Here is a 13,724-nt window from a genome sequence, read left to right on the forward strand (position 1 = left end):
TATTATAAACATATTTTATTTCCACATGAAACCTGATCAATTTTTTGTTGGCCGGTTAGCTCAGATGGTAGAGCAGGCACACATATGTAGAGGTTTATTCCTCGACGCAGAAGGTCCAGGGTTAGAGTTCGACCTGTGACAGTTTCCTGCATGTCTCCCCCCTCTCTCACTTTCGTGTCTGAGCTGTCCTATCTAATAAAGGCAGAAAAACCCCAAAAAATAATCTTTTAAAAAAAAAAAAAAAAAAAAAAAACCTAATCAAATGACATTTCAATTTAAAGTTAAACTGAAATTTCTATTTGTCTAAGATGATACTGCAACTATTGCATTGTGAACATATTGTGTCTAAGCTTTAAGCCTCTGAGTTGGCTGTTTCCATGTCAGCAGTTTCCTGACATTTGAGAGCTGGCATTGGGACTGGAGCATGTCATAGCCTTGCAGCCTATAGCCTACAAACTATGATACAAGACATTTTCTACCCTTTCTCAACAAGCACACATGGCGTTGGTTATGTACCTTATTGGATTTAACATTTGTTAACATTTTACTACATTAAACATTTAGGAGGATCCATCATGCTGTTAAGTTTGTAGAAAGTAGAAGCTAGCAAGCTAGGCTAATTAGCTAGCATTAATTGTCTCTTTTTCATGGGTCTGCTTGTGGTGAAGGCAAATGACCAGACTGTTAAAACGCACACAGAGTAACCAACTTGGAAAGAGCCAGGCTAGCTGTTATCCCCTTCTTACAGTCTATATGCTAAGCTAAGCTAACGGTCTCCTGGCTGTAGCTTCATATTTTGCGTAGAGTGGTATCAATCTTCTAATGTAGCTCTCGTCAAGAAAACAAATCAGTTCTAAATGTCAAGCTATTCCAGCTTTGTTTTGCCAGTGGCCCACAACTTATCTCAAGTGATTGATGCTGTATCATCATTCAAATAATAATTTCTTTTCAATGTGAAGTTTGATTTTTGGGTGAAGCTAGTCCAACACTGAGTCAGGAATCCAACTTTGGCATCTATCTCATGTTCCTTCCACCTGCTCATTTTTTTTCTCCTCAATGTTTCCCCACAAACACTCCTAACGTCTACCCAAAAAAAGGCCCTGAAAAATATCCTCCTTGTTAACGTGGTGAAATCTTTCTGTTCCAACATGCGATAAAACCCCACTCGACTGTTGCTGCAGTTTTCTGTCTCCCTTTCTGCCCATTTTCCCTGTTTGAGAAAAGGATGACACGTTTTAAGCAGAGTAAAAGAGGAAGGAAAAACTTTCTCTTTATTGATGCTTGAATGACAAGCTGAACTGACAGGAAGATGCAGAGAGCCGACAGAGAGGCACAGACACCAGTGAGTGCCTACGTACATGCATTATGCACGTACACTTTCAATCACACCTGCACAGACAGTAAGACAAGCACACACAAGCGCACCACACCTCCCACGCTACCAAAACACTGTCTCACCTGACAAATTAGAATGGGTGCGAGCCCGCCGGTTTTTGACATTGCAGGTATCTGTCACATTTCTGTCAAGAGCTTCACGTGGTTTCACATCGAGACAAAGAAACCCAAAGAGAACCCACATGTCATCCCCTACTCTCTTTCTCCCTCTCTCTCGCTCTCGCTCTCGCTCTCGCTCTCTCTCTCTCTCTCTCTCTCTCTCTCTCTCTCTCTCGCGCTCTCTCTCTCGCTCTCTTTCTTTCTCTTCCTGTCCATCCTCTCCTGTCTTTCTCCGCTGGATACTGTCAAATGAAGCAGGAATATGGAGCAGAAGTCAACATCTCATGCTGCATAATTCCCAGTCTCCCATTGTAATTGCTGAGTCTTTTAAAAAAGATTCAGCAACATTCATGGTTTGATTGTGAATGAAGTTGGGTCTTATGGTTTCAAATTAAAGACTTAGTGTGTTGTTTTCTCAACCAGTCTGCTGGATCCAGCATTGATCAGGCAAAACTGCACAGAATGGCTAATGCTAGGTGTATGAAATGTAACAACAATGATGATTTGAGCAAGATGGCTCATACTAATTGCACGAATACTGAAGAAAAAGGATCTCTATAATTCAGAATACAATATCTTGGACTAACATAGCTGTGATGCTAGTATGGGACATAGAGGATGAATTATTATCTGCATTTGTTGCCTAATGAGCAAAAGGCCTACAGCAGTAAATGACCTGATAAAATAATAAGCAGTTGAACACCCAGAGGAGCTAACGAGTGATGGGTTCTCTTGTATAGAGGCTGGAAAATACACCAAGTAGTGCTGAAACAATTATATTTTGATTAGTGATGAATCAGTCATTTACTATGTAAAAATGCTTAACATTTACTGGTTCCAGCTTCTCAAATGTAAGAATTTGCATTTTTTTCTGTTTCATACCATTGTAAAATTGAATATCTTTGGATTTTGACTGTTGATCCCTCAAAAACAAACAATTGTAGACATCACTTTGGGTTCATGTAACTTGCCATGGTGTTTTAAGCCAGTGGTTCCCAACCTGGGGTCCGGGGACCCCTCAGGGGGGCGGCAAAGATCACAGGGGGTGCGCAAGTCTTTATCTGGTTTGAGGTTGAGGTAAAAAAAAAATATTTGCACGTTAAACAAATTATGATAATACACTAGAATATATAATGTATACAAAAGTCTGAATAAAAACTATATATTTTTGTTCTCGCTTCAAATTGTAGTCAGGCTATTTAGTAGGCCAAACCTCCGGGATCTCTTAACCTGTGACCCTTGCTGTCATCAGGTCAGCTGCTAGCTGCTATCATCCTCGTTTTTCCTTCCGCCACAGCATCACTATTTTTTATGGATGAAACATGGCGGAGAAACGTAAAAGTTCTGATAACTCCTCTGTATCAAAAAAGAAAGTAGGACTATCTCGAGAGTTACCTCAACTTCGGTTTCGGAGGGGGGGCTCAGCTTTTCTTAGACTTAAGTAGGGGGGGCGCCAAGGAAAAAAGGTTGGGAACCACTGTTTTAAGCCATGCTAGAGATGGTCGGTCCACCAATTTGACCCAGGCTGAAATATCTCAGTGATTGTTATAATAAATAACAACTATTAGATGGATGCCATGACATTTGATACAGCCATTTATGGTCAACTTTGGTGACTTTTCATAGCTTCATCATCAAGTCAAAATACTTTGGTTTATGACCAAATACCTGCAAAACTAAGGACATTCTCATCAGCCTCAGCTGTTCTTTAAATTAAGTATTTAGCAAATGTTAGCATGCTAACACGCTAATTTAAGATGATTATCATAACCAGCTAAACATCAGCATGTTAACATTGTCGTTGTGAGCATGTTAGCATGACGTTAGCATTAAGCTTAAAGCACCACTGTGCACTGTGCCAAGTACTGCCTCAAAGAGCTGCTGCAAAGCTGTAGCAGCTTCATCTTGTCACACTATTTTCTAATATTTAATGGGCGAAAACTATTAATAAAGTAATCAAAAAATCAAAGCAATCATCAGATTTATCGGTAGTATTAAAATAATATGTTGGTGATAGTCGCAGACACTGCTAAAGGAGGAAAATATTGCATATACTGCAATTTAATCACAGCACCATCTTGGGCCAGGCTTGTTCTTGTAGAGAAAGAACTAATTGTAATCACCCTGTTACTTCTTGTCCAGAGACAAATCGTCAATAATTAATCACTTAGGGGTTGGATGATGTCATTGTTCCCCCTTTGCTGCAAAATTCAACTTTCTGAAATGGAAAGAATTATTTCTGACCTTCGCCTAAATTCTTACCTTTGTAGAAAAGCAGATCATTAGTTTCTGAGGAATGTGCAGCAGAGGTGTGTGTGTGCCTGGTGTCCAACTAAAAATAATTAGCTGGTCTGTTGGGCAGTGAAGTCTGAGAGAGGCAGAAGCATGTTTTTTGCATAAACTTTTAATGTGTGTGTGTGTGTGTGTGTGTGTGTGTGTGTGTGTGTGTGTGTGTGTGTGTGTGTGTGTGGCCTATGCGTGGGTTGTGCCAACTATTGTTGAATTTTAGGCAGATTTCTGTATTTTGGAGTTTGGTGTGTGTGTGTGTGTGTGTGTGTGTGTGTGCGTGCGCGCGTGTTTGTGCGCCCAGTAGGTATTTTACCATGGCTAGTCGACTTTTAGCAGCCCACAGTTAAACAGTGACTCACAGATTCCTCTCTCTCTCTCTCTCTCTCTCTCTCTCTCTCTCTCTCTCTCTCTCTCTCTCTCTCTCTCTCTCTCTCTCCTTATTTGTTTCTCCCTTGATTCTTTTTCCTTTCTCTCCTTTTTTTACCACTTTCCCTGGTTTCCTTTATTTATTTCTCTGCCTTACCACCCCCTCTTTTTCTCTCCAGGTTGGGTGCTGACCATAGCAGACTTCAGGACAAAAGTGCTTTTTCCTTTGCTTCTCCCCCCTCTTTTCTCCGACTGTGCCAGCTGTAAACCCAGTAAGTTACAATATGACTATAACATGTTTCTACTCCAATAGAACATTTACATCACCCTATGTTTTGATGTGGCTTCCTATCCCAAATGGCTCACCAATTTTTATTTTTTTATTTTTGGGCATTTCCGCCTTTATTCGATAGGAAAGATGAGATATGAAAGGGGAGAAGACATGCAGGAAAATAATCACAGGTCAGACTCAAACCCTGGACCTTCTGCATCAAGGAATAAACCTCTGCATATGTGCACCCGCTCTATCAACTGAGCTAACCGGCCACACCGATTTTTATCAAGCTTATTTTGTACAGCAAAAAAATATATAGTTTTGTCCCAATTAAATTAGTTTAAAAAAAACTGAACTATCCCTTTGACTGTTCAGTTTGATTGGTTGAGAAAAGCAAAACATTAATGGTAATAGGGTTTTAAATTCCCCTGCTATACATAATCAGGAAATACTGTATGAACACTTGCACAGGGAAGGTCGTTTAAAGATTAGAGACGCCCAAATCAAAAGCCACACCAAATGTTCTTGACTGGAGCTGCTGATAAAAAAGTTTCCTGACACACACACACACACGCACACACACACAGCCCCCGAGGGCCCCTGGGACTTCAAAGAACCATCTACTGTACCTCAGCGACACCTCAACACCAGGTGCCACAGAGAGGAGGAAGGAGGGGTGGGGAAGGGGATACATGGAAATAGTGAGAGGGGGATAAGAGGAAAGAGGAGAGAGAGAAAGGAGAGGAGACCATGGGCATGAAAAAAAACAAACAAGTTAAGCCGTTTTCTCATATGTGAACTGAAAACGTCCAGACCTGATTCTTTGGACATTGGTCATTGGGTTGCCTTTTCATACATGTAGCACACAACAGGAGATTGTCCGTGACGCGTTCTTACCTTCTGGAAATACTCCACTTGGTTTAGGTGAGGGGTGGCGTCTGGCTAGAGTGTGCAGGAGGCATGAAGCAGATTACACCGCCGTCACGTAGCCAGTTCGTAATTTGGTCATAAAAAACAATTCTCTTGCCGTTCCTTGAATTCATCTGACAATTTTGGCGTCCATCCCCGAATCTCGTGGTGTCTCCAGTTAGAGATTTTACATCATGTAAATTAACCTCATTCTTCCTTAGGATGTTTATATTTTTCCAGTTTCACGCCAGCTGCATGGTAGAACCATCATCAACACACCCACTCGCTTGCTGTGAATTCTCAGGACAATGACCTGCTCTATTCACATACGGGCTCAATCGAACATTACACAGAGTTTGTACTAGGGAGCTGGCAGAGTAAAGTCAGTTTATTGGTCCAACTGACCAGTCGGACATTTGTGTTCTCACATACAGCTCCTCCGGGTAACGTCTAGGTAAGTTCAGTGTTGCAGTGCATGTGTGAAAGGGACTTTAGAGGTGTGAAGAAGAATAAGTCAAGTACTGTCCTGTACAGAGAAAAAGAGAGAAAGTGGGACAATTAGAGTGTGAAGTAGACAGGTGGAGATGACAAGACAGAAAGGAAAAGCTTTAAAATTAGGAAGAAATAAGTTGAGAAGGAAAAGAGAGGGATGAAAGCCGATCAACAGACAGGCAGAGAGCTAAAACAGGCCAGAAAGAAAGACAGACAGACCACGCAGCAGACAAGGAGTTGCAGCCAAAGGCAGAGACATGTGGGGGAGGGCACTAACACTCTGCTGCTAATACCCCTGCTGCTTTGTTGTGAAAAACCCCAGTTCCTCTTTTAATGGTGAATGATTCCTTTAATGATAGCAGTAAAACACACACACACACACACACACACACACACACACACACACACACACACACACACACACACACACACACACACACTGCTGTTCCTGTCAGCCTGACAGGAAATGTGGTTCAGAGCACAATGTGACGAGTCACAGTTCAACTTTTACAACGCACACTCACTCACACACCAAAGTTCGAATGCAAAAGCAGCATTTATAGCATGAAACGGTTTTGTTACACGTTAGTGACCTATATGGGGCAGAAATGTGGGTCTTTGTCTAATTTGGGTGCCTGTAAACTTTTGAATTAACTTGTTTGAAGGCTGTCAATCATGCAGACAGGCAGGATATGTGGGTTTGAAGAGAGCATCGCTCTGAGAGCGAGATATATTCTTAACATAAAGCCATTTGGTGAGCGCTTTGATCCCAGCTGCCTTACAGTGCCATGTGTGCACACGTTTGTGCATGGGTGCTACAGTGAAACCTTTGAGTTACACAGGAAGAATAAACCCCCTGAACCTGGCAGTGTAAGTGCCTTGCTCAATCTGTTGGGGAATTCATCCACACAGCTTTCAGTCTCATCCTCAAGTTATTGATTTATGTTCATGATCCATGTGGACCAAGCATGTCAGAACATTCTGTTAAATTTGTTGGTCAGTATTTTTACACATTTGATCATCTCCACAACTGACTGTAAACACACTATAGCTGTAACACAATCACCTGGACAGGCCAAGGACAGTATGTCTTAAAGGAATAGTTTGACATTTTGGAAAACATTCTTATTGGCTGTCTTGCTGAGAGTTAGACAAGAAGATTGATACCACTCATGTATGTGAAATTGGTATCAATCTTCTCATCTAACTCATGTCAAGAAAGCAAACCCATTGTCCCAAATTCCTGAACAGTTTCTTTATTCAAAACTGTTGAACTGTTACAAAAGGGAAGCAGAACTGTGCTAAAGAGGAGTAAGTATGGAAGTGTAAAATTACAAAATGCTCTGTGCTAGCATGCTCAAAGTGGCTTTTTCAAACACAAATTAGCTTTGGGTTATCTGCAGTAATATTTTCTAGCGAATGATCTTTTGTGAAATAGAAATATGGGTAGCACCTGTGTTCAGTACTTAGTCCACAGTTATTTTCATACAATGCAAAGTTAACTTGCACTGTATACAATAGAGTGATATATCATGCTCTGTAACCACATAATGCTGAACACCCAGCAACAGTGAAACTCTACAGCTTAATTCACACTCAGCTCTCTCTATTCAAAATGCAAATTAAGACTGCAACTTATACAATAAGGGACGAGTTTGCATTCCCCTCACAAACAGTTCTGGGAGAATTGTTTCATCGAAAAAGAGTTTCAGTATTTTAGAATTGGTGCTTCACAGGTGGCCTCCAAGGACTTACAAACGAAAAGCAAGGGAGGACAGCGAGGCAAGGTGACCTAACGTAAAAACATGACAACCCTCCACCAAGCCATGTGTCCCTGAGCAGGACACCAAATCCCCAGTAGCTCCAGCAGTGGGGTTCTGGAGCTGAGCCTGACCTCTGACCTCTCTGTGGAGGGTGGCAGACAAAAAGAGATTTTCCCTATGGGGATTAATAAAGTATCACATTATCATTTGAATGCAGCTGATTGTATCTTTGTCATCTACATTTCAGCCTGCAGACCTTTCTGTAGAAACACGTGATGGGACCTTGTCACGGTAAGTCTCCTGTATCTGTTGGGGAAGGTCTGCAGACCCAAATGTCAAATGATAAAAAAACAATCAGCTACGTTGTGCGCCTCCAACCTCTCTATTCATGTATCAGTATTCCATGTCCAATTTGTTACAATGTCACACCTCTTTCCTTTTGAGTTCACTTCTATTTCTCTTTGTTGCCTTGCCGCAGCATTCAACCAAACCAACTCACATACAGATTAACCACGTTTGTCGGTTGTCAGTTGTCATTGTAAGACACAAAATGTATAACAATAGTACTGTATAATTAAAATACATAAGCAATCATATTTCAACTGTTATGTAGGCTATACATATTGTTTATGGTTTCCAAACTGATTTTAAGAGGTTTCTAGGATAAAGAGGCACAAAATCTCACAGACAAATCTTTCACATCTCAGTGTGCACTCATTGCAGTGTTATTGCACAAGACCAAAGGCCAGCTAAAGCAAACTTAAGAAACAGCAAACACTGACATTCTCTCTCTGTCTCTATCTCTTCTGTGTCCTCTTTCTTTCCGTCTCTCTGTCCCTGTGGTCAACAATCCCTCTGCTGGCCTTTATCCCCAAATCCCCATGGACAGAGAGTCAGGGGAGGGAGAATGCTTAAATGCTTTGAATGATGGTGTGGAATGCTAAAAAGTGTGTGTGTGTGTGGGGGGGGGATGCTAAAAAGTGTGTGTGTGTAGTGGGGGAGCAAGGAGCAGTGGGTGGGGTTGCGTGGGGGTCCCCTGCCTGGTCTAGGATCTGGTATGCGTGACTGAACAAGAGGAGGAGAAAGAGAGGAAAAGAAGAAAAAAAAAATCCCCCACCAAAACCTGCCTTCCTAACTTCTAAAGACAGACAATGGCTACTGACTGGTCTGGCAACCGTGTGTGTGTGTGTGTGTGTGTGTGTGTGTGTGTGTGTGTGTGTGTGTGTGTGTGTGTGTGCGTGTGTGTGTGCGTGCGTGCGTGCGTGCGTGCGTTGTCACTTCACACACAGGACACGTCCTGATGGAAAGCAGAGAGGGAAATCTGCTCTAACCAACTTTAGATCTCATTACTCCACACACACAGCAGCCGCACAGACACAACTCTGCCACATGTGAAATAAAGGACTGCAAAAATAATCAACACTAATACCCAAAACCTTCCATTTAAACCATGAAATCCACCAAACACAGCTCTGACCTACCTTGCACTTTGAAACATTTGAGACTTAAATGTGAAACTGCCCTACTAGTTGAGCTGAATCACCTTCATGATTAAAAAAAGTCAGCAGGGTAGAACAGCTTCCTATAATAAACGCCCTCTTGATAATTAATTACACAGGCACTGCAGCCAAATCAAGACGGCAAGCATCCATTTTGAATCTCCTCGTAAATAATAAAACAACACAACAGATTTTTCCCTTTTTTTCAGCCCCTTTGAGAAACAAGGCTGGACTGATCAGGGACAATACTCAATGTGTGGGTGGTTATTAGGAGAAATGCATTAAAAGTAAAGCCCTTATTTTATTAAATGTGCCTGGTGGACAACTTCATTTGAGGACAAAACCATGACAGTACTAAATGTCTTGTGGGAATAAACTATGTCAAATTACCATGTGGAAACGTAAGATTCTTCACATTCTTAATGAAAAAAAACAGACAGCATGACAACAATGAAGTACTACACCTACACAAAAGTAGTCCACACCGCTCTTTTCGTTCATTATATAAATATCTTTAATTGTTTTAACCGTAAGAATATAAAACAATTTAATTTTGGGATTCTGCATTTTTCTTCTTCTTTACAAACACATAATATACAGTACATCTTTTTTTATTTTTCAAACACACAGCTTTTTCAGCAGGACGCACATCCGTATATTAATTTTTCTAGCAGGTCATTGCATTACATTAAAATGCGCGCACACAGGCCTCCGTGTGCATGTGTGTGTTAATGTGTGTGTGTGAAAGAAAAAGAGAGAGAGATGGAGAGAGAAAGAGACGCATTCCGCCTGTAACCCGACACGGAGTGAGAGAAAGAAAAATAATCGATTGCTCCTTATTCTAAGCATGTCTCAAAATGGATTCAGGGTATTTTTATTCATGGAGAGATGGGAGAAAAAAAAAAAAAAGATATCCCTACTCTCTCCCACCCTCCCTCTCTCTCACCGGTGAGAGCAACATGAATATGAATGTGACCTGTGTTGGCATTAATGTGGGAAAATAAAGCCATGAGACAAACCCTGATTTGTATTGATCAATAAAGGGTATAAGATAATAGAAATCACTTCAATTTGAAGTACGACGCTCTGAACATCCACTGACATTTATTTCCACCAGCATCCCTTAGAAAAATGCTGAATATACCTATAACAAACTTACATGGACATATATTGTGTTTGATAATGGCCTGATCATATTTTTTATCTTTCATTGTAGCACTACAATATTCCTAAACCGCTACCGTATTATTATAGGATGACTATAGGTATTTCTTCTAAGGGTAAGCAGATGATCTTGTCTGTTATATTGGCCAAAGCTTGAACACAACACGTCTCTAAAGGGCGTACAAGTTGGACTTTATCCCTAAAAATGAGGAAAACAAACCATAAAAAAGCTCTTGCGCACAAGCGGGGTTTTTCTGTTGTTGCATAAAGCGTCATTGAAATCTGAAAAGATTTTACAGCTCGCTTTCCCTCGGTCTCTCTCGCTTTCTCTCTGGGAAATTGTTGCTGTTTATGGGGGTAAATTAACAAAGGTAGTTAGATTGTGTCCTGGTCTCCTTTCTCCAGCTCTGCTCACGGAGGAGGGAGGGAGGGATGGGGGGGAGGGGGCAGACACAGTCCCTTTAGGCACATTTTCTCCCAGTCTCTCTTTCTCGCTTTCCTTCTGTTTTTTTGTTTTTTTAACAGTATACACCCTTTGAAAACAACCACATACGAGGTAGCCAAATGTTTTTAGGCGTGATGGCTGTAGTGGAGATTAGTCGTAAATGTCTCAAATCCAGACTCGGTGTACAAAAAAAAAAAAGTTTTAAACCTCACTTTGCTTAAAATGAAAAGGTAGATGCAACTTTGGATGGGCACGAGTTTTTTTTTTTTTTTAAATGTGTGACACAAGCTTTGCATTGCAGGTTATTCCAGTCTGATGTCAGATTTAAACTCAATACAAGATCAAAACAATTGTTAACAAGGATTTTCATGAGCTCATAGCAAAAGTAAGTTTTAATTTGTTCTTACCAGGCAGAATATTTAGTCATATCAAACACTAATTGAAATCCTGCAAGGCCAACAGAGAGAAAAATAAAAACACTTGAACATAAAAGTCTGCTCACATGGGAGAAGCACACCTTACACAACCACACAGGGGGGGGAAAGGGAGGTTTTCTCTTTTTTAATAAGAAAAGAAATGTACCCGCCCAACTGCCCCCCCCCCCCTCCTCCTGCTCTTCATGCCCCCCTCTGTCCCCATCCAGAAACAAAAAGAACAAAAAAACTAAACATTTCCAATCACCTCACTTTCTCACTCTCTGTCATCTGCCAGAGTCCCAGGTTCAACACTTTAAGGCAGGGGAGCTGTGTGATCCTCTCCAGTCCCCTCTTGGTGATCTTGGTACATCCATACAGGTCGATGCCCGCCAGCTGGGTCAGGTGGTCAGCTATGAGCTCCAGCCCTTTGTCCGTGATGCGCACACACTGTCCAATGTTCAGGGTCCTCAGCTCGTGCATCTGCCTCACCATCCGGTTTATCCCATCGTCAGAGATGTGACACGAGCACAAGGACAGAGACTTGAGCTGGTACAGCCCCTGGGCAATGTATGCCAGGGTCTGATCCCCTATCTTGTCACAGAAGGACACGTCAAGCCCGGAGAGCCTTAGGGTGCCCATGGCGAGGTGCATGGTCCCTGTGTCGCTGATGTTGTCACAGGAGCGTAGGTTGAGGCTCCACAGGGAGGCCATGTGGGAGAGGTGGATCATTCCTGCATCTGAGATCCCCCCGCAGAAGCTCAGGTTCAGTACCCGGAGCTTGGTCAGCCCCTTGGAAATGTGTTTGAGTGACAGATCCGTCAGTTTTTGGCAGTCCTGGAGAGTCAGGTACTCCAGGTTCAAACAGCCCTCCGCTGCGCTGCGGGTCATGCCTGCCAAATGTCCAATCCCCACGTCTGAGACATGCCGGCAGGACCTCAGATTGAGGCTCTTGAGCCTGTGGAGGCCCCAGGCTATCAACAGAAGCCCAGTGTTGGTGATGTTGCTGCAGCCACCAAGCTCCAGCACCTCCAGGTTCTTGAGATACTGAGCTATTCTGCCTAGACTGGAGTCTGTGATCTGCTTGCACAGACTCAGGTTCAGAACCCTCAGTGATGGGATCTCCTGCACAAATGCATGACCCAGGCCGTTATCCGTGAGGTTGTAGCAGCCGGACAGATTGAGGGACTCGATGTTAGGCATTCCCTGGATCACATAGCTCAAGCTGCGACGCAGGGACAGGATCTGGACCCTTCGGATGCCCCTGGCCTGGAGGCTGGGGAACAGGGAGGGATTGGCCCGGCGGAGGTGCAGCTTGGCCTCCACCCCCCTCCACACTGACTTGTGGTAGGATGCGTCCCTCCAAGCGATACACACTTGGGCTACCCTGCCTTTGTCCCTCACGTCCAGATAGCTGAAAATCATGGCCAAAATTTCCGGGAAGAGGCACGAAATGTGCGTCTCCATTGTTTTTCAAACCCCAGGCATATAAGAATTAATACTCCACACCTCCAAGGCTGAAAAAAGAACCCACTCCCCTTCTTTTGCAATTATGCAAAAGTATCAACAGTCCCAGTTATCCACAGAAGTAAAAAAGAAATGGGAGTTGTTTGTTTCTCTCTCTTTTTCTCACATTGAACTGTGCAAAATCGATCCAACTCTCTCCAACCCCACGTGATCCGGTCTCGTTGCGCAGTAGGATTCAAATGCATAAAAAAAGGGGAAAACAAAAAAAGCGTTTATTCCTGCCTCAACTCCTCTCTCCGCCAAAAAGAGGAGAGGGGGCGAAAGGAAGGAGGAGGAGAGGAGGAAAAAGCGTCAATCCTTCCCCCTCTCTCCCTCTCTCAGACGACGCTTCCTTGTATTATACCTACGAAAAGCCTTCCTCTCTCGGCCGAGCGGGGATCCAGACGGTCGTACATTTCAGAAAAAGAAAGTAAAAAATAAAACCAACACTCTTAACGCAGCCTATTAAAAAACATTTCCATGGTAGAAAAGCAGAAAAGATAGAGCTAGGTTGGCTTTGTAGGCAGAGTGAGAGAGAGAGAGGGGCGTCCTGGGCTCAAAGCCTTTGTCTGCTCTTTTCAAACCGACTTGGCAGGGAACCCAGCACTCTAGTTGTACGGGAGGGGTGTAGGCAAGTAATGGTATTAATGAATGTGTTAAAAACAGATTAAATAACAAACAACGTTGCTATAAGCATCATATGCTGATGCATATACAGAGAGGGACGTGTGACAATATTTAATAAGCGATGTGGTGCGACATCAATTCGAACTTTTATCGGACCACCCCTACCCCTTCCGTGTCAGGCAGTTGGTTTGTCCCGCCTCAGCTGGAACGGTGCGAACAGTTTCCCTTGGAAACCAACTTCTTACAATTCAGTTCACTTTGGGCTTTAACCCTTTGAGCGGACCACACAGGAAAGCCAACTGGAGAAGCCCTTTTTCACTCCGCTTACAACATGAAGGAGTATTTTTTATCGCGATTTTGTTGTTGTTATTGTAGTTTTTATTTGTAGTCTCCGGAACGGCCACAGATCAGAATACAGTGTTCTTTGTCTCTTGTAAACAGCCTCTCTCAATCCACTCTCCTCTTCTTTATTGCATCACAAAA

The 13,724-nt window shown here is 42.7% G+C and overlaps 2 protein-coding genes across 3 annotated transcripts in view; one reads left to right on the top strand and one right to left on the bottom strand.

Moving 5' to 3' along the window:
- Positions 1-13,724, top strand: part of wnt5b (wingless-type MMTV integration site family, member 5b) — an 82,728-nt gene that overhangs the window by 39,632 nt on the left and 29,372 nt on the right. The window contains exon 2 of one of the 2 annotated variants that reach the window (XM_031313439.2): positions 4,329-4,421. The exons of the other annotated variant lie outside the window; for it this stretch is intronic. The gene's annotated coding sequence lies outside the window, so the exon portion shown is untranslated. The remainder of the gene's footprint in view (positions 1-4,328; positions 4,422-13,724) is intronic. 2 annotated transcript variants of the gene reach the window in all.
- fbxl14b (F-box and leucine-rich repeat protein 14b) lies at positions 10,501-13,211 on the bottom strand. Its single transcript, XM_031313437.2, has one exon. The coding sequence runs from the start codon at positions 12,573-12,575 to the stop codon at positions 11,373-11,375; it is 1,203 nt and encodes a 400-aa protein (XP_031169297.1). The 5' UTR covers positions 12,576-13,211; the 3' UTR covers positions 10,501-11,372.

This window comes from Sander lucioperca, chromosome 20 (assembly GCF_008315115.2).
Source record: "Sander lucioperca isolate FBNREF2018 chromosome 20, SLUC_FBN_1.2, whole genome shotgun sequence".
Lineage (NCBI taxonomy): Eukaryota > Metazoa > Chordata > Actinopteri > Perciformes > Percidae > Sander > Sander lucioperca.

Excerpts from the sequence above, each read along its gene's own strand:
- fbxl14b (XM_031313437.2), bottom strand. The coding sequence starts at position 12,575 with ATGGAGACGCACATTTCGTGCCTCTTCCCGGAAATTTTGGCCATGATT.